The sequence below is a fragment of the Aquarana catesbeiana genome, linkage group LG01 (assembly GCF_042186555.1).
Source record: "Aquarana catesbeiana isolate 2022-GZ linkage group LG01, ASM4218655v1, whole genome shotgun sequence".
In the NCBI taxonomy this organism is placed as follows: Eukaryota; Metazoa; Chordata; class Amphibia; order Anura; family Ranidae; genus Aquarana; species Aquarana catesbeiana.
Window position 1 is genome coordinate 135830935 of NC_133324.1, and position 23055 is coordinate 135853989.

At 45.6% G+C, this 23055-nt stretch overlaps 1 protein-coding gene across 1 annotated transcript in view; it reads left to right on the forward strand.

Annotated features, from left to right (window-relative positions):
- ANKRD31 (ankyrin repeat domain 31) overlaps positions 1-19328 on the forward strand; it is a 105965-nt gene extending 86637 nt beyond the window's left edge. The window contains exon 5 of the mRNA XM_073633546.1: positions 19165-19328. Within this exon, the coding sequence (XP_073489647.1) occupies positions 19165-19328 (164 nt within the window). The remainder of the gene's footprint in view (positions 1-19164) is intronic.
- Positions 19329-23055: the final 3727 nt, after the last annotated feature.

Sequence of the window (23055 nt, forward strand, 5' to 3'; positions counted from 1 at the left end):
GGGGCGTTCCTCTGCTTTGACTTCCCATATAGGTGGTGTGTCAGCATGCCGCCCGTACCCCAGGAAGACGACAGATTTGTCGAAACGGCGTAGGGAGGAGCGGCGTGCTGACGTCACCACCATACCACGCTGAACCCGGAAGAAACGGGCAGCAGCTGAAGCCGGCCGGCGCTACATGTTTTTATAAGCGATCTTTACTGCACAAATTGTAAGTGCTTTTCTTTTATAAATTAAAGTGGATTTTAACTGTATTACGCTATGGAGCATTTCTTTCCTATTTATCCATGGTCTGTGAGCGGATAAATCACGTTTGGATTGATTTCCTGGAGAGGTGGCTTCCGATCTGCTCACTGACAGAGACCCAGTGGCTGGGGGACACAGCCACATGTGTGCATGATCTCTGTGGCAGGAGATCTTTGGATCTGGTAAGGGGCTTACCTTACTTGAGGTGGAGGATCTTCTCTCTATTTTATCATCACGCTCCCTACGGAGATAATCTTTATATCACTTGAAGGAAGGGTGTCTTTCTCCCTCTATCCAACCATTTTCTACACCCACAAGACCTACAGTTCATTTCAATCTATGACTAAATGGACTCTATTTAATCGTTTTTGTTTACTGAATGTTCCACTCATTTTTTTTGCATGCGATTCTTTTTTTTTGCATGCGATTTATGTGCATTTTTTTTTTTTTTTTTCCCAGGTCTTCTTATGAGCTTCTTGTTTATGTTGAGCAGTGAGGATCAAATCCTCCATTTTCTTCACTTCCTCCACCTTCCTCAGCCACTGTACAATGGCTGTGGGGGAGTGTTGTTTCCAATGGAGGGGGATACACACCTTTGCTGCATTGAGTAAGTGGCATATAAGCGATTACTTATATGTTTTAGTAGGGATCTTTGAGTGATGCAGAAGAAAGAATGCGGCATCGTCTGGGATGATATACTCTGTGAACTTCTGTGTGATTCGGCGGACTTCTTCCCAAAAATCCTTTAGCCTAGGACAGGACTAAAAGATATGGATCAAAGTTCCCTCCTCCTCAGCACAGCGCCAACATCTGCTCGAGGCAGAGGGAAAACATTTCTGTAGTCTGGAGGGTGTCAAGTACCAGCAGGAAAGCAACTTAAAATTTGTCTCTTGTATTTTAGTACAGGTGGAAGATTTCAGGGCAAGAGAGATGATGCGTTGCTTTTGTGCTGCTGAGAATGTGCAGTTCAAGTCTCTTTCACATCTGGTCAGACAGGGCAATTGTGGTTGTTCTTTAGGAGTGTTTAACAGAGTGTATGTTTGGGATAGTATGTGGGCCAACAGGTCAGTCCCTGAGCAAAGGTCCTCAAATGACGTTTGCTGGCGTGCAAATTCTTGGGGTCTAGGGAGGGAGTGGAGGAAGTCGTGTAGTTGCACTGCTCTCCAGAAAGGGAGTTGAAAAGTACCCGTCTGGTCAGTCAGTTCTAGAATGGATGGCCACTTCCCCTCAACAATGAATTTGGCTGCATGGTCGTAGACAGATATTCTGAGAGTGGGATATGCCGTACGGTGTAGGCCAAGTTCAAAGTTCGGGTGGCCAAGTATTGGAAACAGTGGGGAGTTTTTGGACGTGAGGGATGTGTGGATGGAGACTAGATGGCTATGCCTCAGAGTAGTACCCATCAGCGGGTGTGACTTCAGTTCTGTAGGTAAATCACCATAGCACCATAACGCGCTTTTTAATGGTATGTAAGTTTGGGACTGTTCAATTTGTACCCAAAGTTTGGATGTCTTATTCCGTCTCCAGTCAAGTATACACCCCAGATGGGAGGCTAAGTAATATTGTTGTACATCAGGTAACGCTAGACCTCCGCAATGTTTGGGGAGTGCCATTTGAGAGCGACGTATTCGGGGTTTGTTATGCGCCCACACGAATCTGGTGAAGAGGGCCTGTACCTGCTTGAAAAAGGAGGGTGGGATCTGGATAGGCAGGGCTTGGATGAGGTATATGAATATGGGAAGTATGCTTATTTTAATGAGGTTGTATCTTCCGAACCAGGAATGTAAACCTGAGTGCCACTTCTCTAAAAGGGTGTGAGTCTTGGTCAAAAGGGGGGAGAAATTGAGGTCATACGTACGTGATAAGTCGGGTGGAATCTTCGTGCCTAAATATTTTAGTGCCGTGGTAGTCCACTTAAAACCTAAAGCTGGCCTGTAAAACCACGTAGGGTGTGTGGGGGGGACTGCTACTCCCATAGCTTCAGACTTTGAAAAGTTTATCTTTAGATGGGAGATTGCCCCATATATCTTAAATTCTTGAAGGAGGTATGGTAAAGAGATTCTAGGGTTTGTTAGGGAGAACAAAAGATCGTCCGCATACGCCGATATTTTACAGTAAGAATTGCCAACCTCAAGACCCACTATATCAGGATTTAATCTGATTGTGCAGAAGAAAGGCTCTAGGGAAAGGCAAAAAGGAGGGGGGACAATGGACACCCCTGCCTTGTTCCATTTCCAATAGGGAATGTGTCTGAAAGCACCCCGTTTGCCTTTACTTGGGCCGAGGGGTTTGAATATATGTTGCCTATCCACCTCAGCATCTTATCTCCTAGACCAATGTGGCGAAGAACGAAGAACTTGTAGTTCCAGTTCACCCTATCAAAGGCCTTTTCGGCGTCGGTGCTCACAAATACACAGGGGATCTTAGCGGAGTTTGCTACTTGAAGGAGGTTGAGTACCTTAATGGTATTGTCTCTTGCCTCTCTAGACGGTATGAACTCGACCTGGCGATGCCATTACTTCTAATAGCAGCTCAATTACGCCACGATTTTGATGCAATTTTGCCACGATTGTCGTGCGGCAAATCACAATGTGAGACGCGTGTCGCTCATGAGCTTCTTTTGGGTGACAGTGTCATGTGTTGTGATTTGCTGCGATTATAGCCTGCGACAATCGCAGCAAATTGGGCAAATGCGCCCTGCTTTTTAAAGCCATTTGAAATCATGGGGCAGAAACGTGGCAATTCCACCCACGATCATGTGTGAATATAGCCTTAAGGGGTAGTTTTGCTTTATGTCTTACTCTTCTATCACTTTTCACAATTTTTTTTCAGTGAGCAGATACCTAGTTTTAGGTATATAACCAAGTGCACCACTCACAAACCCAAAACCATAAAAGTAAATAGTAATGAAAAATAATCCTTTGAATCACCAAGATCTTACCCTCAAACCCATCCAAGTACTAACCAGGCCCAAACTTGCTTAGCTTCCAAGATCAGGCACATTCAGAGTGTGGTGGCCAGTGACCTTCTCCCAATGTCTGTTGTTAACAGCAATATGTGTAATCAAAATGATTTACATAATTACACATTGCTGTTAACAATAGACATTGGGGGAAATTAAAATGTATTATTATCATTTTGGTTTTGAGTTTGTGAGCTCTGCACCTGTTATATACCCATAGGCGTGCGCAGCCTATTACATTAGGGTGTGCACCGAAAGCTCAAGCACACATACGTGTGTATACATATATATATTGGGACGCCTGCCTTTACACACACATCACCTTTAATGACATCCCAGTCTTAGTCCGTAGGGTTCAATAATGAGTTGGCCCACCCTTTGCAGCTATAACAGCTTCAACTCTTCTGGGAAGGCCGTCCACAAGGTTTAGGAGTGTGTCTATGGGAATGTTTGACCATTCTTCCAGAAGGGCATTTTTTGAGGTCACGACTCTGTGCAGGCCAGTCAAGTTCCTCTACCCCAAACTCGCTCATCCTTGTCTTTACGGATCTTGCTTTGTGCACTGGTCCAAATCATTTGGTGGAGGGGGAATTATGGTGTGGGGTTGTTATTCAGGGGTTGGGCTTGGCACCTTAGTGCCAGTAAAGGGAACTCTTCTGTCATCAGCATACCAAGACATTTTGGACAATTTCATGCTCCCAACTTTGTGGGAACAGTTTGGGGACGGCCCCTTCCTGTTCCAACATGACTGCCCACCAGTGCACAAACAAGGTCCATAAAGACATGGACTTAGCAGGGGTGGTGGGAAATTAACTTCAAGTGCAATCATTCACATTATTACCGTAACTAAAACATATACAATTAAGTGTACCACTCTAAAAAATCACTCTAAAAAAGAAAAATTCCAAAGTCCTATACTGGTGTGAACCTCCCAACTAAAAAGTTGTTGCACTTTAAGGTAATTTGTATTGCAATTATCTGTAGAGGGGTTTCCACCATCCCTGCTAAGGCAGCACTGATGGGCACTGATAGGCAGCACTGATGGGCTCTAATAGGCTGCACTGATTGGCAGCATTGATGGGCACTAATTGGTAGCACTGATGTGCACTGATAGGTGGCAATGATAGGCAGCACTGATAGGTGGCACTGATGGGTGGCACTGATGTACGCTTATTGTCAGCACTGATGGGCACTGATTGGTAGCACTTATGGGCACTGATAGGCTCTGATTCGCTGCACTGATAGGCAGCATTGGTTGGCACTGATAGGGTGCACTGACTGGGACTGGTTGCCACTGATAGGCAGCATTGGTTGGCACTAATAGACAGCATTGGTTGGCACTGATAAGCAGCATTGGTTGGCACTGGTTGGCACTGATAGGCAGAATTGGTTGGCACTGATAAGCAGCTCTGGCACGGATAGGCAGCACTGGTTGGCACGGATAGGCAGCATTGGTTGGCACTGTAAGCAGCACTGGCACTGATAGGCAGCATTGGTTGGCACTGGCACTGATAAGCAACACTGGCACTAATAGGCAGCATTGGTCGGCACTAATAATCAGCACTGATTTGCACTGATAGGCAGCACTGGTTTGCACTGGTTGGCACTGAAAGGCAGAATTGGTTGGCACTGATAAGCAGCACTGGCATGGATAGGCTGTACTGCTTGGCACTGATTGGCAGTACTGGTTGGCACTGATTGGCAGCATTGGTTGGCACTGATTGGCAGAATTGGTTGGCACTGATTGGCAGCATTGGTTGGCACTGGTAGACCGCACTGGTTGGCACTGATAGGCAGAATTAGTTGGCACTAATAAGCAGCACTGGCATGGATAGGCAGTACTGGTTGGCATTGATAGGCAGCATTGGTTGGCACTGAGGATCAGCACTGGCACTGATAGGCAGCATTGGTTGGCGCGGATAAGCAGCACTGGCACTGATAGGCAGCATTGGTTGGCACTGATAGGCAGCACTAGTTTGCACTGATAGGCAGAATTGGTTGGCACTGATAAGCAGAACTGGCACAGATAGACAGTACTGGTTGGCACTGGCAGCATTGGTTGGCACTGATTGGCAGCATTGGTTGGCACTGATAGGGGAGAGGGGGAGTTTCACATTCAGGAGATCGTGAGAATTGCCAGAGCTGTTCAGTGTATGAAACTGTCAGATGATGACACTGCATGCAGGGAGAGATACCAGCTGTTAAAAGTCAGCGGTGATGTTGGTGGTGGGCGGGACTGAACAGTTACCAAACAGTAGCCAATAGGATGGGTCTGGGCGGGCCGCTACATTTCTCTGGCTCCGCCCTCTCTCTGAAGCAGCCCAATCATTGGCTGGTGTTGGCGCTTGGTCCCGCCCACCCCCGACATCACGGCTGAGTTGTGATGACTTACAACTGAGCCGCGATGTCGGGGGTGGGCGGGACCAAGTGCTATAAACACCAGCCAATGTTTGAGCTGCTTTAGAGAGGGGGCGGGGCCATATAAATGTAGCGGCTCGCCCAGACCCCATCCCATTGGCTTGTGTTTGATGGCCGTTCAGTCCCGCCCACCCCCGACATCACCCCGACATTTTGACAGCTGGTCTCACTTCCTGTTTGCAGTGTCATTATCTAACAGTTTCATACACTGATCAGCTCTGGCAATTCTCACGATCTGCTGCTATGAAACTGTTTCACAGGGAGCGCGGGCCACACACTATCTTGGATGCGGCATTTTGGGGCAAATCTCTGGAGACAGCACGGGGTGATTAGGGTGTGCCCAGGCACACCCGGCACACCCCGTGCGCACGCCTATGTATATACCTATATCTGCTGAGTATCTAGGCATAGGGTCAGCAGCTAATATATGCAGATATTTCTCTTCTACTTTCATTTGCTAATTTGGGTACCTAGTTTTTACAGGTACCTGCTCCCCACTTCCGCTGGATTTGCCTGGGCGATCCCAGCAGAGTTTCATCTGCCCTCATTTCTGCGTGCAACTTCCTAGAACATGTCACAGGTTCCAGGAGGCTGCAGAACCATTTACACAGCACGGCTCGCACTTGCACAGTGGGGAGTTGGCTGTGAAGCTGCAAGGAGTCACAGTTATCTCCCCACAATAAATATGCCAACAGTGGGGAACTGAAGACCGACGGAAAAACTAACCCCGGTGAGGACAGCGCTGGATCCCTGGAGAGGTAAGTGTCCTTCTATTAACATGTATTAAGCAGCTACAATATTTTTCAGACTGAAGAACCTCTTTAAAGGAGACGTACAGCCAAAGATTGTTTGGCTGTACTTTTCCTGTGGATCACAGGAGTGCAGTTCGTTCTGCAGTCCTGTGACCAGTTTTCCACAGAGAGCGGGCTGAAGTCTGCTCTCTGCTGACGTAACAGAGTCAGTCCAGGCTCGGGCGTCATCACGACCATAGAGTCAGGATCCACCCAGATCCCTGGACCGGCCCCCGACTCAGCCGCTCAGCACCAGGAGGCAGGAGGGGGCAGAGCAGAGTGCAATCAGCAGATCTCTGCTCACAGAGCTGTGAGAACCGAACAATCAGTGGTATTCGATCGCTCGGTTCTCAGTGTTAGAGGCGCCAGCGGACAGATGCAGTATCGGATCGATGTTGCATCCACCCAGGGAAGTATGAATGTGAAAAAAAAATACTTCTTTAGGTGCAACTGTATAAAAAAAGGGGGGGGGGGGTTGGATTATAAGGGAGTGTGAAAGAATTAGAACCTCTATTTTATTGTTGTCTTTCTTATGGAAGTAAAAGAAAATCTCAGAGATTTAAACTGAAAGTAAAAGAAAAGCAAGCAAAGGAAGTAATGAATAGTAAAGGGAGCAAAAGAAAGTCAGGAAGAAAATCAGGAAGAAATGCTTGTCCCACTGGAATTCACTGACAACTGTACAATTTTATATTCCCCCTTCTTTCAGTCATTGCCAGGACAAATAGTAAGGTAGATCTCCCCAGTAGGAAGGAATACAGGTAGCACATGTTATTTATCAAAGCGTTTAATTCAGCAAGAATCACGTTAGAGCTTTTTTTGTATCTTGTGTTAATTTGAAACAAAGAAAATAAGTTTTGCGTGGACTCTGTGGGTTTTTAATTTTTTTTTTCTTATTAGGATGTTATAGGATGTTAATAAGGCCCAAGAATGAGTCTAGGTCTTCATCTAAATTCCGCTAGGCTGACTATGTATGGACCGACCTGGAGCAGGTGTTATATTACTTACCCCCAACGGTGGCTGTTGGTATTTTTTTTTGGGGGGGGGGCAAACAATCCACATGCCTGAAAATTGAATACAAAACCAAACAGGTTCCTCTGTGGGACTTTTAAAGGCAGAAATTCCTTGACAATAAATGTAATGAAAATGTAGCAATAACTCACGGTGGAGCTGCTGGTTTAAGCGGGTCTGTTACCTTCACTTTACTTCCCTCTGCTTCACCGACACCTGATCTAGGGGTTCCGTTGAGTTTACCTGAAGTTTGAGTTTATGAAGTAGCAGGAAAGAGGCGGAAAAGGAAACTTTCAGGAGAAACTCAAATATCTTCTTGTAAAATCTTAGCGACAAATGTCCTGGTAGAATTCAGATAATTATGTGGAATGCGCTCCCCTCGTGGGTCACACTCTTTGCTCGTCTGGATAGGCCTCTCCCACCGGTCTAGCAGCCAGTACGCAGCATGAATCAAGTCTCTGCCACAGACTTATTTGGGGGAATAAATCCATACGATCCTCTGCCACAGGATGTATCAGATTTTCTGCAGTGAAAGTCAGTCACAGTGCCTGAACCTTTAAGCCGAACCGGCAACACTATGCTGTATGGTCACTTCTTTTGGATACGTCCTCCAACCAAGTCACCAGGCCCCTCTATAGACCAGCACGCCGAGAGATCTCTCCAAGATGGGTCCTCCCCTGGGATCTCCTCGGTTGTCCAGCTTCGTCACAGAGGACCGACAGCTCAGGACCATTCCTCGGCCGCGGTGGTAGGCCCCAGACAAGCCTCTGGACCCGCCCCTGCGCCGCAGCATCGTGGGCCTCCCGATCGGAGGACCACGAGGTAGATCCTTAACGCATACCTGTCGGCCAGGAGGGCCAGCAGGTGGCTGTAAAACGACCCTAGAACATGGCGTCTGTCCCATAAAAACCCTCTTCCCATAATGCAACTCGGAGGACCACCTCCACCGAGCTTGTCTCCGAGACAGAGGAGCATCTATACACTTCGACACGTTGCCTTTCCAACACTGACTAGTGGTAACAGCGACACCCACCGGTCAGCACGGAAACACACACAACGTCAACCAAGCTGGAACAGAGGCAAACTTTTACCTTCCTAAGGCCCCTTTCACACTTATACGACTTCAAAGTCGCACGATTTTACCGCGATTTCGCGGCCGCGATTTTGCCGCGATTTTACCGCGATTTGGGAGCAGTACTACTTTGCCACGTTTTTGGCATTAACAAATGAAAACATGCAGTAGTTGGTATGAATCATAAGGGGGAACTCCATGCCAAGTTTTAAATGAAAAAACCGGCGTGGGTTCCCCCCCCCGGGGGCATACCAGGCCCTTAGGTCTGGTATGGATTGTAAGGGTAAACCCCCTACGCCGAAAAATCGGCGTGGGGGTCCCCCCAAAATCCATACCAGGCCCTTATCCGAGCACGCAGCCCGGCCGGTCAGGAATGGGGGTGGGGACGAGCTAGCGCCCCCCCCCCCCTCCTGGACCGTACCAGGCCGCATGCCCTCAACATGGGGGGTGGGTGCTTTGGGGCATGGGGGGCGCAGTGCGGCCCCCCCACCCCAAAGCACCTTGTCCCCATGTTGATGAGGACAAGGGCCTCTTCCCGACAACCCTGGCCGTTGGTTGTCGGGGTCTGCGGGCGGGGGGCTTATCGGAATCTGGGAGCCCCCTTTAATAAGGGGGCCCCCAGATCCCGGCCCCCCACCCTATGTGAATGAGTATGGGGTACATGATACCCCTACCCATTCACCTAGGGAAAAAAGCGTCAATAAAAAAACACAGTACACAGGTTTTTAAAATAATTTATTAGGCAGCTCCGGGATCTTCTTCCGACTTTGGGGGTCCTCTTCCGACTTCGGGGGTCTCTCCGCCGTCTCCTCCCGGTGTCCGCATCTTCTGCCGGCTCCTCCGCTATCTTCTGCAGCTCAATTGCTAGCGGTGGTCCGGACTTCTGCCTTCTTCTTTTCTTCCAGAGATGTTGACAAGACGCTCTCTCCAGCCAGAATGGTCTCTGTGCGCTCCGCAAGGGACTTATATAGGCGGTGGCCCCGCCCCCTTATGAGGTCACTGTGCCGGGGCATGCTGGGACTGTGCCGTCATAAGGGGGCGTGGTCATCACCCGGTGACCACGCCTCCTAAAACGTCACAGACCCAGCATGCCCAGGGACTGTGACGGCATAAGGGGGCGGGGTCACCGCCTATATAAGTCCCTTGCGGAGCGCACAGAGACCATTCTGGCTGGAGAGAGCGTCGTGTCAACATCTCTGGAAGAAAAGAAGAAGGCAGAAGTCCGGACCACCGCTAGCAATTGAGCTGCAGAAGATAGCGGAGGAGCCGGCAGAAGATGCGGACACCGGGAGGAGACGGCGGAGAGACCCCCGAAGTCGGAAGAGGACCCCCGAAGTCGGAAGAAGATCCCGGAGTTGCCTAATAAATTATTTTAAAAACCTGTGTACTGTGTTTTTTATTGACGCTTTTTTCCCTAGGTGAATGGGTAGGGGTACCATGTACCCCATACTCATTCACATAGGGTGGGGGGCCGGGATCTGGGGGCCCCCTTATTAAAGGGGGCTCCCAGATTCCGATAAGCCCCCCGCCCACAGACCCCGACAACCAACGGCCAGGGTTGTCGGGAAGAGGCCCTTGTCCTCATCAACATGGGGACAAGGTGCTTTGGGGTGGGGGGGCCGCACTGCGCCCCCCATGCCCCAAAGCACCCACCCCCCATGTTGAGGGCATGCGGCCTGGTACGGTCCAGGAGGGGGGGGGGCCGCTAGCTCGTCCCCACCCCCATTCCTGACCGGCCGGGCTGCGTGCTCGGATAAGGGTCTGGTATGGATTTTGGGGGGACCCCCACGCCGATTTTTCGGCGTAGGGGGTTCCCCTTACAATCCATACCAGACCTAAGGGCCTGGTATGCCCCCGGGGGGGGAACCCTCGCCGTTTTTTTCATTTAAAACTTGGCGCGGCGTTCCCCCTCTGGATTAATACCAGACAGCTGTCAGCACTGCCTGTCGCTCATCGGGAAAGGAAAGAAAAGTTTTCCTTTCCCGAATAGCGAGGCCAGGCTTGTGCTTACAAAGTCGTACTGAAGTCGTGTCTATATTATTCAGGCACGACTTGCATGCTACTTCATGGTTTAACATTGAGGTCTATGGAGTACAACTCGCATAGAAGTTGGACCAAAGTAGTGCAGGGACTACTTTCAAGTCGGCACGACTTAAAGTCGTGCCAATATGAATGGTAGTCATTGAAAATCATGGAGAATGACTTGTCATACGATTTTGCAGTACAAAATCGTGGGACAAGTCGTATAAGTGTGAAAGGGGCCTAATGCACAATTTACTAAATTTACCTAACCTGCGGTAGATTGTAAATCTACCAGCACTACATACTCCCCCCACTACCCAACGTCTGTCCTGAACACAGTAACAGTAACTCTCAAGCCTGAGAGTAAGTATTTGAGTTTCTCATAACTTTAGATAGACAAAGAGAAAGAGAAAGGATAGTTTAAAGACATTATGAGACTTATATCTGATAAAACATTATGTTCACAGCCGCGAACAAAACCACAATATAATTGTACACAACCTCACTAACTGACTAGCTGAAAAGCCTCCCAGCTATACATATGATCCGATGATCCCTGAAAAGGAACATAGTTAAACACACATATATACATATCCTATACAACAGTAGGAGCAAAGCCTCATCAAAAAATGAAACTCTCTTCCCACAATCTACACTGAAAAACTTTTGGAGTCCATCCCTGCACAAGAACTTTTTTTTTTTTATAAAAGAAATCCGGCTAGCAAAAGAAGTCCTTGGATTTAAACAATGAACAGGATCTGTAGATCTTGACCACGCAGATCTCTTTACCCTGTCACTATCTAGCTAAGTAACTTTAAAGTGGTAGTGTCCATAATTACCAGTAAAACCGAGGATCTGGCAAAGTCACATATTTTCCTTCTTTATCCACAGTGGTAATAAAATATACAGCATTGTCCTTTCATGGTCTGCGGCTTACCACTTTATCAGCATAGATATGCCGACCATAGTTCCAATGTACAAAGCATCCGTTGAAACGTTCATCCATCCGAACAGAACATCCAGTCTTTCTAAAGGGCTTAGGCACAGACAAGTAGTCCCAAATAGATTCATTGTACCAAAGCTCCCGATTAGCTTCAATCTCCTGCATGACATCCTGGGACACATAGGGGAATTCCAAACCATACTCTGCGGCCACACGCTTGTTTAACATCCTTTGCAAGCGAGCAAGTTTTTGCAAAGATCTGTCTTTTCCCATACCAGGCGGCACACAGGAATCTAATGAATTTTCACCATAGGCCCAGCCGGTGTCTGAAGCGAACCGATAACTTTTGACAAAGTCCCAGCAACAACACTGTGCGTCTCCACACAGGGTGATGTCTTTCCAGAACTCATGGCAGTCCATTCAGGAAAAGTCACTGTGGAGGCAACATCCTCGCCTTGTGACCACAATAGCTCTTGTGACATGGTTTCAAACAAGTCATCATCCCCGGAGAGATCCGGCATGAATTCTAGTTCCGAGTCTCTCAATTCTTCTGCTGGCAAATACTTATTTACAGTCCCCAACAATGGCTTACCCGTCCCCGGCGTAGACTTTGGTAGCTCCGGCTCAGGTAACCTCTGGGGTAGGCCTCGACAATGGCCGCGGGAAGCCTTCACATAGCCCACCTTCTTCTGAGTAGGCACCACAGGAGCAGGCGTAGTGGACTCAGAAATCAAAGTAATGTCTCCTGATGAGACGGCAGCAGCAGCATCTCTTTCTGAAACATTTTCAGTAGCAACAGGCAAAGTAGCGGCCCGTCGTTCTCTCTCTGTAGCGGTAGCAGCTTCCACTGTAGCGATACCTGTCACCCAATCCATCCGATAGGCACGGGGCGGCATGGTAGGTGGTTCCACCACAAACAAGTACTCTCCACACTGCGGACATCGGCCAAATGGACGAAGATGTACGGCCAATCCTCCACATTGATGGCAGGTCATGCCCAGTCCCTCAACATCTCCCGAGGTATACAGGACAAACCTCCCCTGCGGCTTCATTCGAGCTCCAGTATCTGTGAGCAGAGTTCCAGATTGCACAGTATTCATCACGGTGCTTGCAGGGAACACTCTGGGTCCCACAACCGATTGCAATGCCGGAAAAGACATGGCCACACTCTGATCTTTTCAGTACGATCACAAAGCTTCTCCTCTGGCGCCAAGCACATTACACGTGTCCCACGCGGTAGCAAGCAGGGTAACTCCTCCCACTTGTTCTTTCAGTCACGTAGCTCCCGGGACTCTTCTTTTTTTTTTTTTCAAAGTCCAGCTTTCTCTATAAACTCCCGGTAAAACACTCCACTGGGTTGCAATAATTGTCGGTCAACAAATCCCGGAGGACGCCCCCACATATAGCACTAACTCACGGTGGAGCTGCTGGTTTAAGCGGGTCTGTTACCTTCACTTTGCTTCCCTCTGCTTTACCAGCACCGGATCTAGGGGTTCCGTTGAGTTTACCTCTGGACGACACACGCACCAACACTGGAGTACATTTCAATGCTTTATTGAACAGACAAACTTTAGGAAGTAGCAGGAAAGAGGCGGAAAAGGAAACTTTCAGGAGAAACTCAAATATCTTCTTGTAAAATCTTAGCGACAAATGTCCTGGTAGAATTCAGATAATTATGTGGAATGCGCTCCCCTCGTGGGACACACTCTTTGCTCGTCTGGATAGGCCTCTCTCACCGGTCTAGCAGCCAGTACGCAGCACAAATCAAAAGTCTCTGCCACAGACTTATTTGGGGGAATAAATCCGTACCATCCTCTGCCACAGGATGTATCAGATTTTCTGCAGTGAAAGTCAGTCACAGTGCCTGAACCTTTAAGCCGAACCGGCAACACTATGCTGTATGGTCACTTTTTTTGGATACGTCCTCCAACCAAGTCACCAGGCCAGGAGGGCCAGCAGGTGGCTGTCAAACGACCCTAGAACATGGTGTCTGTCCCATAAAAACCCTCTTCCCAGAATGCAACTCGGAGGACCACCTCCACCGAGCTTGTCTCGGAGACAGAGGAGCATCTATACACTTCGACACGTTGCCTTTCCAACACTGACTAGTGGTAACAGCGACACCAACCGGTCAGCACGGAAACACACACAGCATCAGCCAAGCTGGAACAGAGGCAAACTTTTACCTTCCTAACGCACAATTTACTAAATTTACCTAACCTGCGGTAGATTGTAAATCTACCAGCGCTACAAAAATATATTGATATTTTATTAGAAAAGTTTAAAAATGAATTAGTGACTTATGGGAAGTCACAATAGGATGCATATATCTATTATACAAAAATACAAAATACAATATCAAGAAACATATGTGTTTATGTACACAGACAAACACTTGAGACTGGCCAGTAGTGAACTGGGTCAGACGATGTCTGTAGCGATTAAACCTCTGAAGAAGAGGCGAGTTTGGAGTGGAGGAACTTGACTGGCCTACATAGAGTCCTGACCTGAACATGATAGAACACCTTTGGGATAAATTCGAGCGGAGACTGCGAGCCAGGCCTTCTTGCCCAACATCAGTGCCTGACCTCACAAATGCGCTTCTAGAAGAATAGTCAAAAACACTCCCATAGACACACCCCTAAACCTTCTGGACTGCCTTTGCAGAAGAAGCTGTTATAGCTGCAAAGGGTGGGTCAAACCAATATTGAATCCTACGGTCTAAAGCCTTGTACACACAATCAGATTTTTGGACGACCGTTCTTCCGTTTTTTGTTGCATGCTAGTCTCATGTCGAAAGTGAAGAGGTTACTCACCATACAAAAATTCTCGTACGACAGAATACAACTTCAGAAGTGATGTAATGTGTTGAACAGTTTTGTATGTATTTTTTCGTTTCTGAGCTTGCATAGTCTTGCTCTTACGTTTTTTTTTGTTAGAAAACTGGACTAATTATACGAAAATCAGACGTAGAGTTTGCGTAAGGCAAAAATGTGATAATGTGCACATCCAGCTGTTGTCAGACGAAAAACCAGAATTGGCTGTCGAAAGCACCATACTAACAATCCAAAAATCAGCAGAGCATTCGTTGACAAAATTTTACTTCCGATTTTCGTATCACGGGTCTTAAGACTTAAGCTCATGTGTGTGTAAAGGAAGGTGTCCTAATACTTTTGACAATAGAGTGTATATTGCTATTCCTGCTTGGATTAGGTTGACATAATTCATTAGACAATTCGTTAGTGAAGTATGGCATTTAATTAACCTTTTCTCCAGAGGATCAGTATGTGGTGTAGTTGCCCATAAGATCCCTTTCACACTGGGGTGTTTTTCAGGCGTTTTAGCGCTAAAAATAGAGCCTGAAAAGTGCCTCTCATGCCTCCCCAGTGTGAAAGCCCGAGTGCTTTCACACTGGGGTGGTGCGCTTGCAAGACGGGAAAAAAAACTCCTGCAAGCAGCTTTTTTGGGGCAGTACGGAACAGTGTATACACCGCTGCCAAGACGCCCTGCCCATTTAAATGAATGGGCAGTAGTGCCGAAGTGCCTGCAAAGTGCTTCGGCAGCGCCGCAACATGGGTGCTTTTAACCTCTTCCTCGGCTGCTAGCGGGGGTTAAAAGCACTCCGTTAGCGGCCAAAAAGCGATGCTATAACAGCAGTAAAGCGCCGTTAAAACTAGTGGCACTTTACCGCTAACGCACTACCGCCCCAGTGTGAAAGGGGTCTTAGGCACATCTCTGCCGAATTGTAAATCGCACACACTCCCACACCCATACAGAAAATGTTGTGCTGCTTTTAAGAAGACTCTTAACTCTTATTGGCAGCCCCACACTTTAAAAAATGTGGTGAGGTTTCTTGCATGTGGAAATGCATGGCACCAAAGAACCATGTGGTTTCAAGGTGGCCACATTTAAAAAAAAATATGCTCCCAATCGACTGCCTCCCACCACCAGAGCCTCCTTCCTGTGACAGAAGGTGGCATTTATGTGTGTTGGAACTTTGGGGTGCACACCCTAATACAATAGGCTGCGCACACCTATGATGGCAGCCCCACACATTAAAAAACGTGGTGAGGTTTATTGCATGCGGAAATGCATGGCACCAAAGAACCATGTGGTTTCAAGGCGGCCACTTTTTAAAAAAAGGTTCAGGGACCTTTTTCCTGTGCAAATGCAGCACGCAGAACCAGAAAGTTGGGAACCTAGGTTTATGGGCAATCAAATTCCACCCTAAATTTTAGTACAGTTTCAAACAAACACATAAATCATATGCTTCTAAAAATACTACTTTCAAATTCATTGGAATGTAGCGTTTGTAATGTTTATCACCCTGTGCTTTCAATCATCCTAATTTTCTTTTTTTTTTTTCCTTTTATTCTAAAATCATGTGTCTGCATGTTTTTAGAATAAAAAACATGATCCTTGGCTAGTCATACTGAGATGACACTTTGAAGTTAGACTAATACATATACAATTCTCATACACTTTCCCCCAGTTTGCATTGTGCAAGGAAAATATGTCCACTCCTAAATGTGTTAATTCCCTGTAACTATTCTTTGTTTAAATAGGTAAGCTAACAGTAATATTTCTCCTGTTTCAAAAAATGGTCAGTGATTAAACAAAGGACATGCATATACAGTAGATGCAAAGCTAACAAAGTCAAGCTTCAGAGGTCAAATGTACTTACAGAATGTTAGATATGGTTCTTTGTTGTCAAAAGAATTCTATTAACCAAAATGACAATGTATTCTACGCTGCAATGTACAATGATTCGGAGCAATAACATAATAAAGCTGTTTAAAGCCAGTCTGTCAGCCATTTTAAATGCAACAGTAATAATAGTCCTAATGATTATGGCAATCCCCAATCTTTCAACTAATTAACTCACTAATGCAATTTTGATATATTCATTTTGCACCATGTTGCGATGTTACATTTCAAATTATGCAGAGGCCTCCATCAATAAACCCTGTCCTTTAAAAAGTTTATCTCCTTCATGTGTAAGATGCTGCATGTGCCATTGTGCTAGCGCAGGGATATGCAATTAGCGGACCTCCAGCTGTTGCAAAACTACAAGTCCCATCATGCCTCTGCCTTTGGGTGTCATGCTTGTGGCTGTCAGAATCTTGCTATGCCTCATGGGAATTGTAGTTCTGCAACAGCTGGAGGTCCGCTAGTTACATATCCCTGTGCGAATCAGTATTCCCCCAGTGGGTTGGTCCTTTAGGCTTCTCATAAGTTATAATTCAATGTTACCTTTATCAATTGAGTCTTATTTACTAGTTACTAGTTTTTTAGCTAGGTGATAACGGACATTCAATTGTGCATAAATTGAACAACCTATGCTTTTTAAAGTGGTTCTAAAGACAAAAGGTTATTTTTACTTTCATGCATCCTATGCATTAAGATAAAAAATCTTACGCTGTCTGTGCCTAGAGTTGCCACCTGATCCCTTAAACCCGAACACATATAAATTACACAGGTTCGGAAGCTAATTTAATGCAGATAAGGCACCAAGTGAGTTTAATTACCACCTTAAGCACTTACAGACCGGAAGATTTGCCTTTTCTTTTTTTTTTTTTTGCAATACGGCCATTTTTTTTGCACTGCGTCGCTTTAACTGACAGTTGCGCAGTCGTGCAACGCTGTACCCAAACAAAATTAACGTCCTTTTTTCCCACAAATAGAGCTTTCTTTTGGTGGTATTTGATCACCTCTGCGGTTTTTATTATAAACAAAAAAAGAGCGACAATTTAAAAAATATATATATATTTTTAACTTTTTGCTGTAATAAATATCCCCAAAAATGTTTTTAAAAATCAAATTTCTTCATCAGTTTTGGCCAATATATAGTCTTCTACATATTTTTGGTAAAAAAAAAATCACAATAAGCGTATATTGATTGGTTTGCACAAAAGTTATAGCGTCTACAAACTATGGGATAGATTATGGCATTTTTATTATTATTTATTTTTTTACTAGTAATGGCAGTGTTACTGCAATATTGCGGCAGACAGATTGGACACTTTTGACACATTTTTGGGACCACTGGCATTCATACAGCGATCAGTGCTATAAAAATGCACTGATTACAGTATAAATGTCACTGGCAGGGAAGGGGTTAACACTAGAGGCGATCAAGGGGTTAAATCTGTTCCCTCGTTTGTGTGTCTAACTGTGGGGGGATGGAACTGACTAGAAGAGGAGACATATCGTTGTTCCTAGCTAGTAGGAGTATATGATCTGTCTCTCCTCTCTTCACAGAACAGAGATTTGTGTGTTTACACACACACGTCCCTGCTCTGGCTCTCGTGCCTGCTATCGGCGCATCGGTTTCCCCGCCGCGCAGCGGGTGCGCGCGCTTGCTATAGGCATTTAAAGGGCTTGACGCACAGCTACGATGGTTCGTGAGACCGTGCCGACCTGCCACAGTATAATGACGGTGGCTGGTCGGCCAGTGGTTAATTAGCCATAGAACATGTGTAATATGTGCTCTGTTTTAAAGGGATCAGCTGGCCTAAAGGGGTATCTGTGCCTCCCCCCTAAACACTTACTTGACACCACTGTCCCTGCCAGGAGCCCTGCTCTGCATTTTTTCTGCGATCACAGGCTTTACTGAGAGCAGTGGGAGCAATTGGCTTCTGCTGCTGTCAGTCGAATCCGGTGCTGAATGTGTGTATATGGATGCACACAGATCAGCTCGGGAGTGCACCTGTAGCAAGCGGCTTGCTGTGGGGGCACTTGGAGAAGAGGGGAAGCCTAGAGAACCGGTGGGGGACCCCAGAAGAGGAGGTTCAGGGATAAAGTATAAAACGTTTGTTATTTCAATTTTAAAAAATTACTTTACAGTCACTTAAGGCATATTAACTTAAAATATCTTAAGCAATGTTAGCTGTAAAAAAATGTGCTGCCAAAAAAAGCAGAATACATAAAATAAGTGAAAACATTAGAAATGCATAACTGTGCCATTACATGACCAAGAAGACATATGTTATGTGTATTTAAAACAGAACAGTTTCCTACAGTTGTAAGGTAGTAGTCTTTTGTGCATTCTTGCCCTTGTTGTAAAGATGGTGATGTTTCTGGTGCACTTCCTGCCTCAGATGGTTAGAATTTGCAGTGCCGCCTCCTACGGTACAACCCCTACCCTTACCACTATTTTACTTGTAGTAAAGCTGGCCATAGACAGTTTGAATCTTGGCAAGTTCAGCAGAAACTTAATCGATCAACTTGGTTCCAACCAACTTGTCAGATTTTACATCCGATTATTTCTAGCAACTGTTGTAACCATTAGCAATAATCACTGTGTTTTCCTAGCGAGGACGGCTTCCCCTGACCCCCCCCGCTGGGAGAACACAATGGCCCCACGGGTGAGATTCCCTTTCCCCCATATACACTGGCTGTGAATCAAGCAGGAAAGAAAATTGCTCAGTTTATGGCCGGCCTAAGTAGTCTAAGGAGACACACATCCCACCTTCTTCCATTTGCTCTGCTGACAATACTATACCTGTTCTTTTAACTCCAATAGCAGGAAGAAACAATAGCATCCATGGCCATTTACTGATAAGATATGCTCCCAGTGACCATGAATGGCATAATCTCCTGGCCTGCAAATCTGCATCTGGCTCCAGCAATTAAAAATATTATGGTAGGTTTTTTCCATTACCATGTGATACTTTTCATTAAAAATTGTTATTTCAATTTGCAGCTCTTTCAAGTCTTCACAATCCAGTGAATACTGTACTGAATCCAGTGAATACTATACTGAAAGTGAAAGACGTCTTACTCTTTGATAAAAGTGACTTTTTCCCAAGCCACATTATGGATCAGATTTGGGAAGAATTTCTGAACAGTGATAACCTGGACCTTTGAGGAAAATCCTTAGAAAAGCAAAGTCAATTATTTTAATTGCTATTAATCTTGTTTGATCTTGCTTTCTTCTGACTCTTGTTGAACATCTTTTTAGTTTAGCGACTGGATTTCATGTGACATATTGCAGCCCCTGTCACATCTGTTTATGGTATCGTTTTTGGCATAGGGACACAGCAAAATACCGCTCTGGTCTTACTATGGAAAATGTTCCATTTGGGGCATGATAGTAGAAGTCCATTCACAGATTCCTAATTTTAGATATTAATCAAAACATGCAATTGGCTGCAGTTATTCTTTGTTAAGGACACTTGGAATTTTTTTCAGAAAATGTGAACTACAGCATTATAATTTGTAATTTTCCTAAGCACTGAAATAATTAATAAAAAGGATCACAACAGAATTTAATTAGTTTCTTGGAATTTCTGAGAAAATTACTTTAAAGGCTTTACAAGTTTGGTAAAAAGCCAAAGGAGCTCTGCTCTGTAGGGATTACATCGTAATCAGGAGCAGCTTAACCACTTGCTTACTGGGCACCTAAACCCCCATCCTGCCCAGACCAATTTTCAGCTTTTAGCGCTGTCACTCTTTGAATGACAATTGCACGGTCATACAACACTGTACCCAAATAAAATTTTTATCATTTTTTTCCCACAAATATAGCTTTCTTTTGGTGGTATTTGATCACCTCTGATTTTATTTTATTTTTTGTTAAAGAAATAAAAAAAAACGAATTTAAAAAAAAAATACAAAACCGTTTCATATTTTGTTAATAAATTTTGCAAACGGATAGTTTTTCTCCTTCATTGATGTATGCTGATGAGACAGCACTGATTCGCACTGATAGGCTGCACTGATGGGCACCAATAGGCTGCATTGATGGGCACTGATAAGGCGAAACTGATAAGCATTGATAAGGTGGCACTGATGGGCACTAATAGGCGGCACTGGTGGGCACTGATAGGTGGCATTGGTGGGCACTGATGGGTGGCACTGAAGGGCGGCACTGATGGGCATTTATAGGTGGCACTGAAGGGCACTAATAGGTGGCATTGATAGGTGGCACTGATGGGTGGCAGTGATGGGCACTGATTGGCACTAGTAGCTGACACTGATAGGCAGCACTGCTAGGTGGCACTGATTGGCACCATTGGTGGGCATTGATAGGTGGCACTTGTGGGCACTGATAGGTGACACTGATTGCTGGCACTTAAGTAACATGGGCACTGATTGGTGGGCACTGATTTTTGGCACCGATTTATGGCACTGGCAGGCGGTACTGGTGGGCACATAACATGCTGTTCCTCTTCGGGACCGATGTCCCTACAAACAGAAGCCTGGTGATCGGCTTTTTTTCTCTTCACGCTGTCAGCGTGAGAAGAAAAAAATACTATTACAGATCCTCTGTTTACATCACGTGATCAGCTGTCATTGGCTGACAGCTGATCACATGGTAAGGGGCCAGGATCGGCCCCTTACTCGGATCTGTGATCACCCGAGTCTCATTGACTCGGGTGATCACAGCGCACGCCACACGCCCCCAATAGACGCCCCCCAATAGACGTACTCCCGGCAAAGCAGATCCCCGCTGTAGCCGTCATCCAGCTATAGCGCAGATCTGAAGGAGTTGAAGGATAATTGCAATTACAAGACAGCCCCATATAAGTCAGGTAGGCCAAAAACGTAAGGGGTACATGGTCAGCAATAGAGATGGGCTCGGGCGTGTTCGAAATCCCACATGCCCGATCCTGCCAGGAAGCCAACACTTCACATGGCTAATCACAGGCAGTGAGACATTTCCCGGTTTGCAGCTACACAGAACGGGAAATGTCTCACTGCCTGTGGTTACCCGTGTGCAGAGTCAGCTTCCTGGTGGGATCGGGAACGTGGGATTTCGAACACACCTGAGCCCATCTAGTCAGCAAGAATAACTGGGTATGCTGTAGCATTTAAATAATGAGGATAGACCCAAGAATTCAAGTTGTGTATGCCAAATTATAACCTTTCCATATGTACAGTTGTGCTCATAAGTTTACATACCCTGGCAGAATTTATGATTTCTTGGCCATTTTCAGAGAAATGGAATGATAACACAAAAACGTTTCTTTCACTCATGGTTAGTGTTTGGCTGAAGCTATTTATTATCAATCAACTGTGTTTAGTCTTTTTAAATCATAACGACAACAAAAACTACCCAAATGATCCTGATCAAACGTTTACATACCTTGGTGGTTTTGGCCTGATAACATGCACACAAGTTGACACAAAGTGGTTTGAATGGCTATTAAAGGTTACCATCCTCACCTGTGATCTGTTTTCTTGTAATTAGTGTGTGTGTATAAAAAGCCTTGCATCTTTCATCCAGTGCTGCACTGACGTTTCTGGATTCTGAATCATGGGGAAAGCAAAAGAATTGTCAAAGCCTCTGCGGGAAAAGGTAGCTGAACTGTATAAAACAGGAAAGGGATATAAAAAGATATCCAAGGAATTGAGAAGGCCAATTAGCAGTGTTCAAACTCTAATCAAGAAGTGGAAAATGAGAGGTTCTGTTGAAACCAAACCACGGTCAGGTAGACCAACAAAAATTTCAGCCACAACTGGCAGGAAAATTGTTCAGGATGCAAAGAAAAACTCACAAATAACTTCAGGTGAAATACAGGACTCTCTGAAAATATGTGGTGTAGCTGTTTCAAGATGCACAATAAGGAGACACTTGAAGAAAGATGGGCTGCATGGTTTTGTCCCCAGAAGAAAGCCATTACTACACAAATGCCACAAAGTATCCCACTTACAATACGCCAAACAGCACAGAGACAAGCCACAAACCTTCTGGCACAAAGTCATTTGGAGTGGTAAGAGCAAAATTTAGCTTTTTGGCCACAACCATAAACGCTACATTTGGAGAGGAGTCAACAAGGCCTATGATGAAAGGTACACCATTCCTACTGTGAAACACAGAGGTGGATCGCTGATGTTTTGGGGATGTGTGAGCTACAAAGGCACAGAAAATTTGGTCAAAATTGATGGCAAGATGAATGCTGTATGTTATCAAAAAATACTGGAGGAACATTTGCATTCATCAGCCAGGAAGCTGCGCATGGGACGTACTTGGACATTCCAACATGACAATGATCCAAAACACAAGGCCAAGTCGACCTGTCATTGGCTACAACAGAATAAAGTGAAGGTTCTGGAGTGGCCATCTCAGTTTCCTGACCTCAATATCATTGAGCCACTCTGGGGAGCTCTCAAACATGCAGTTCATGCAAGGCAGCCCAAGAATTTACAGGAACTGGAGGCTTTTTTGACTAGAGGAATGGGCAGCTTTACCATTTGAGAAGATAAAGAGCCTTTGATTGATGTTAAAGGGGGCAATACATGGTATTAAGAACTGGGGTATGTAAACCTTTGATCAGGGTCATTTGGGTAGTTTCTGTTGTGATTACGATTTAAAAAGAGTAAACACAGTTGATTGATAATAAATGGCTTCAGCCAAACACTAACCATGACTGAAAAAAAGTTTTTGTGTTATCATTCATATTCTCTGAAAAATGGCCAAGAAGTCCTAAATTCTGCCAGGGTATGTAAACTTATGAGCACAACTGTATGTCACAGCAGAAGTTGAGATCCTCTACCACTGTAACTGAACTGTCCTCTTATTAGTGACAGGAGTCAAATGTGGCATGGTCTCCTGGTACTGAAGCTTAATCCCTTTAATGTTCTATGTGCT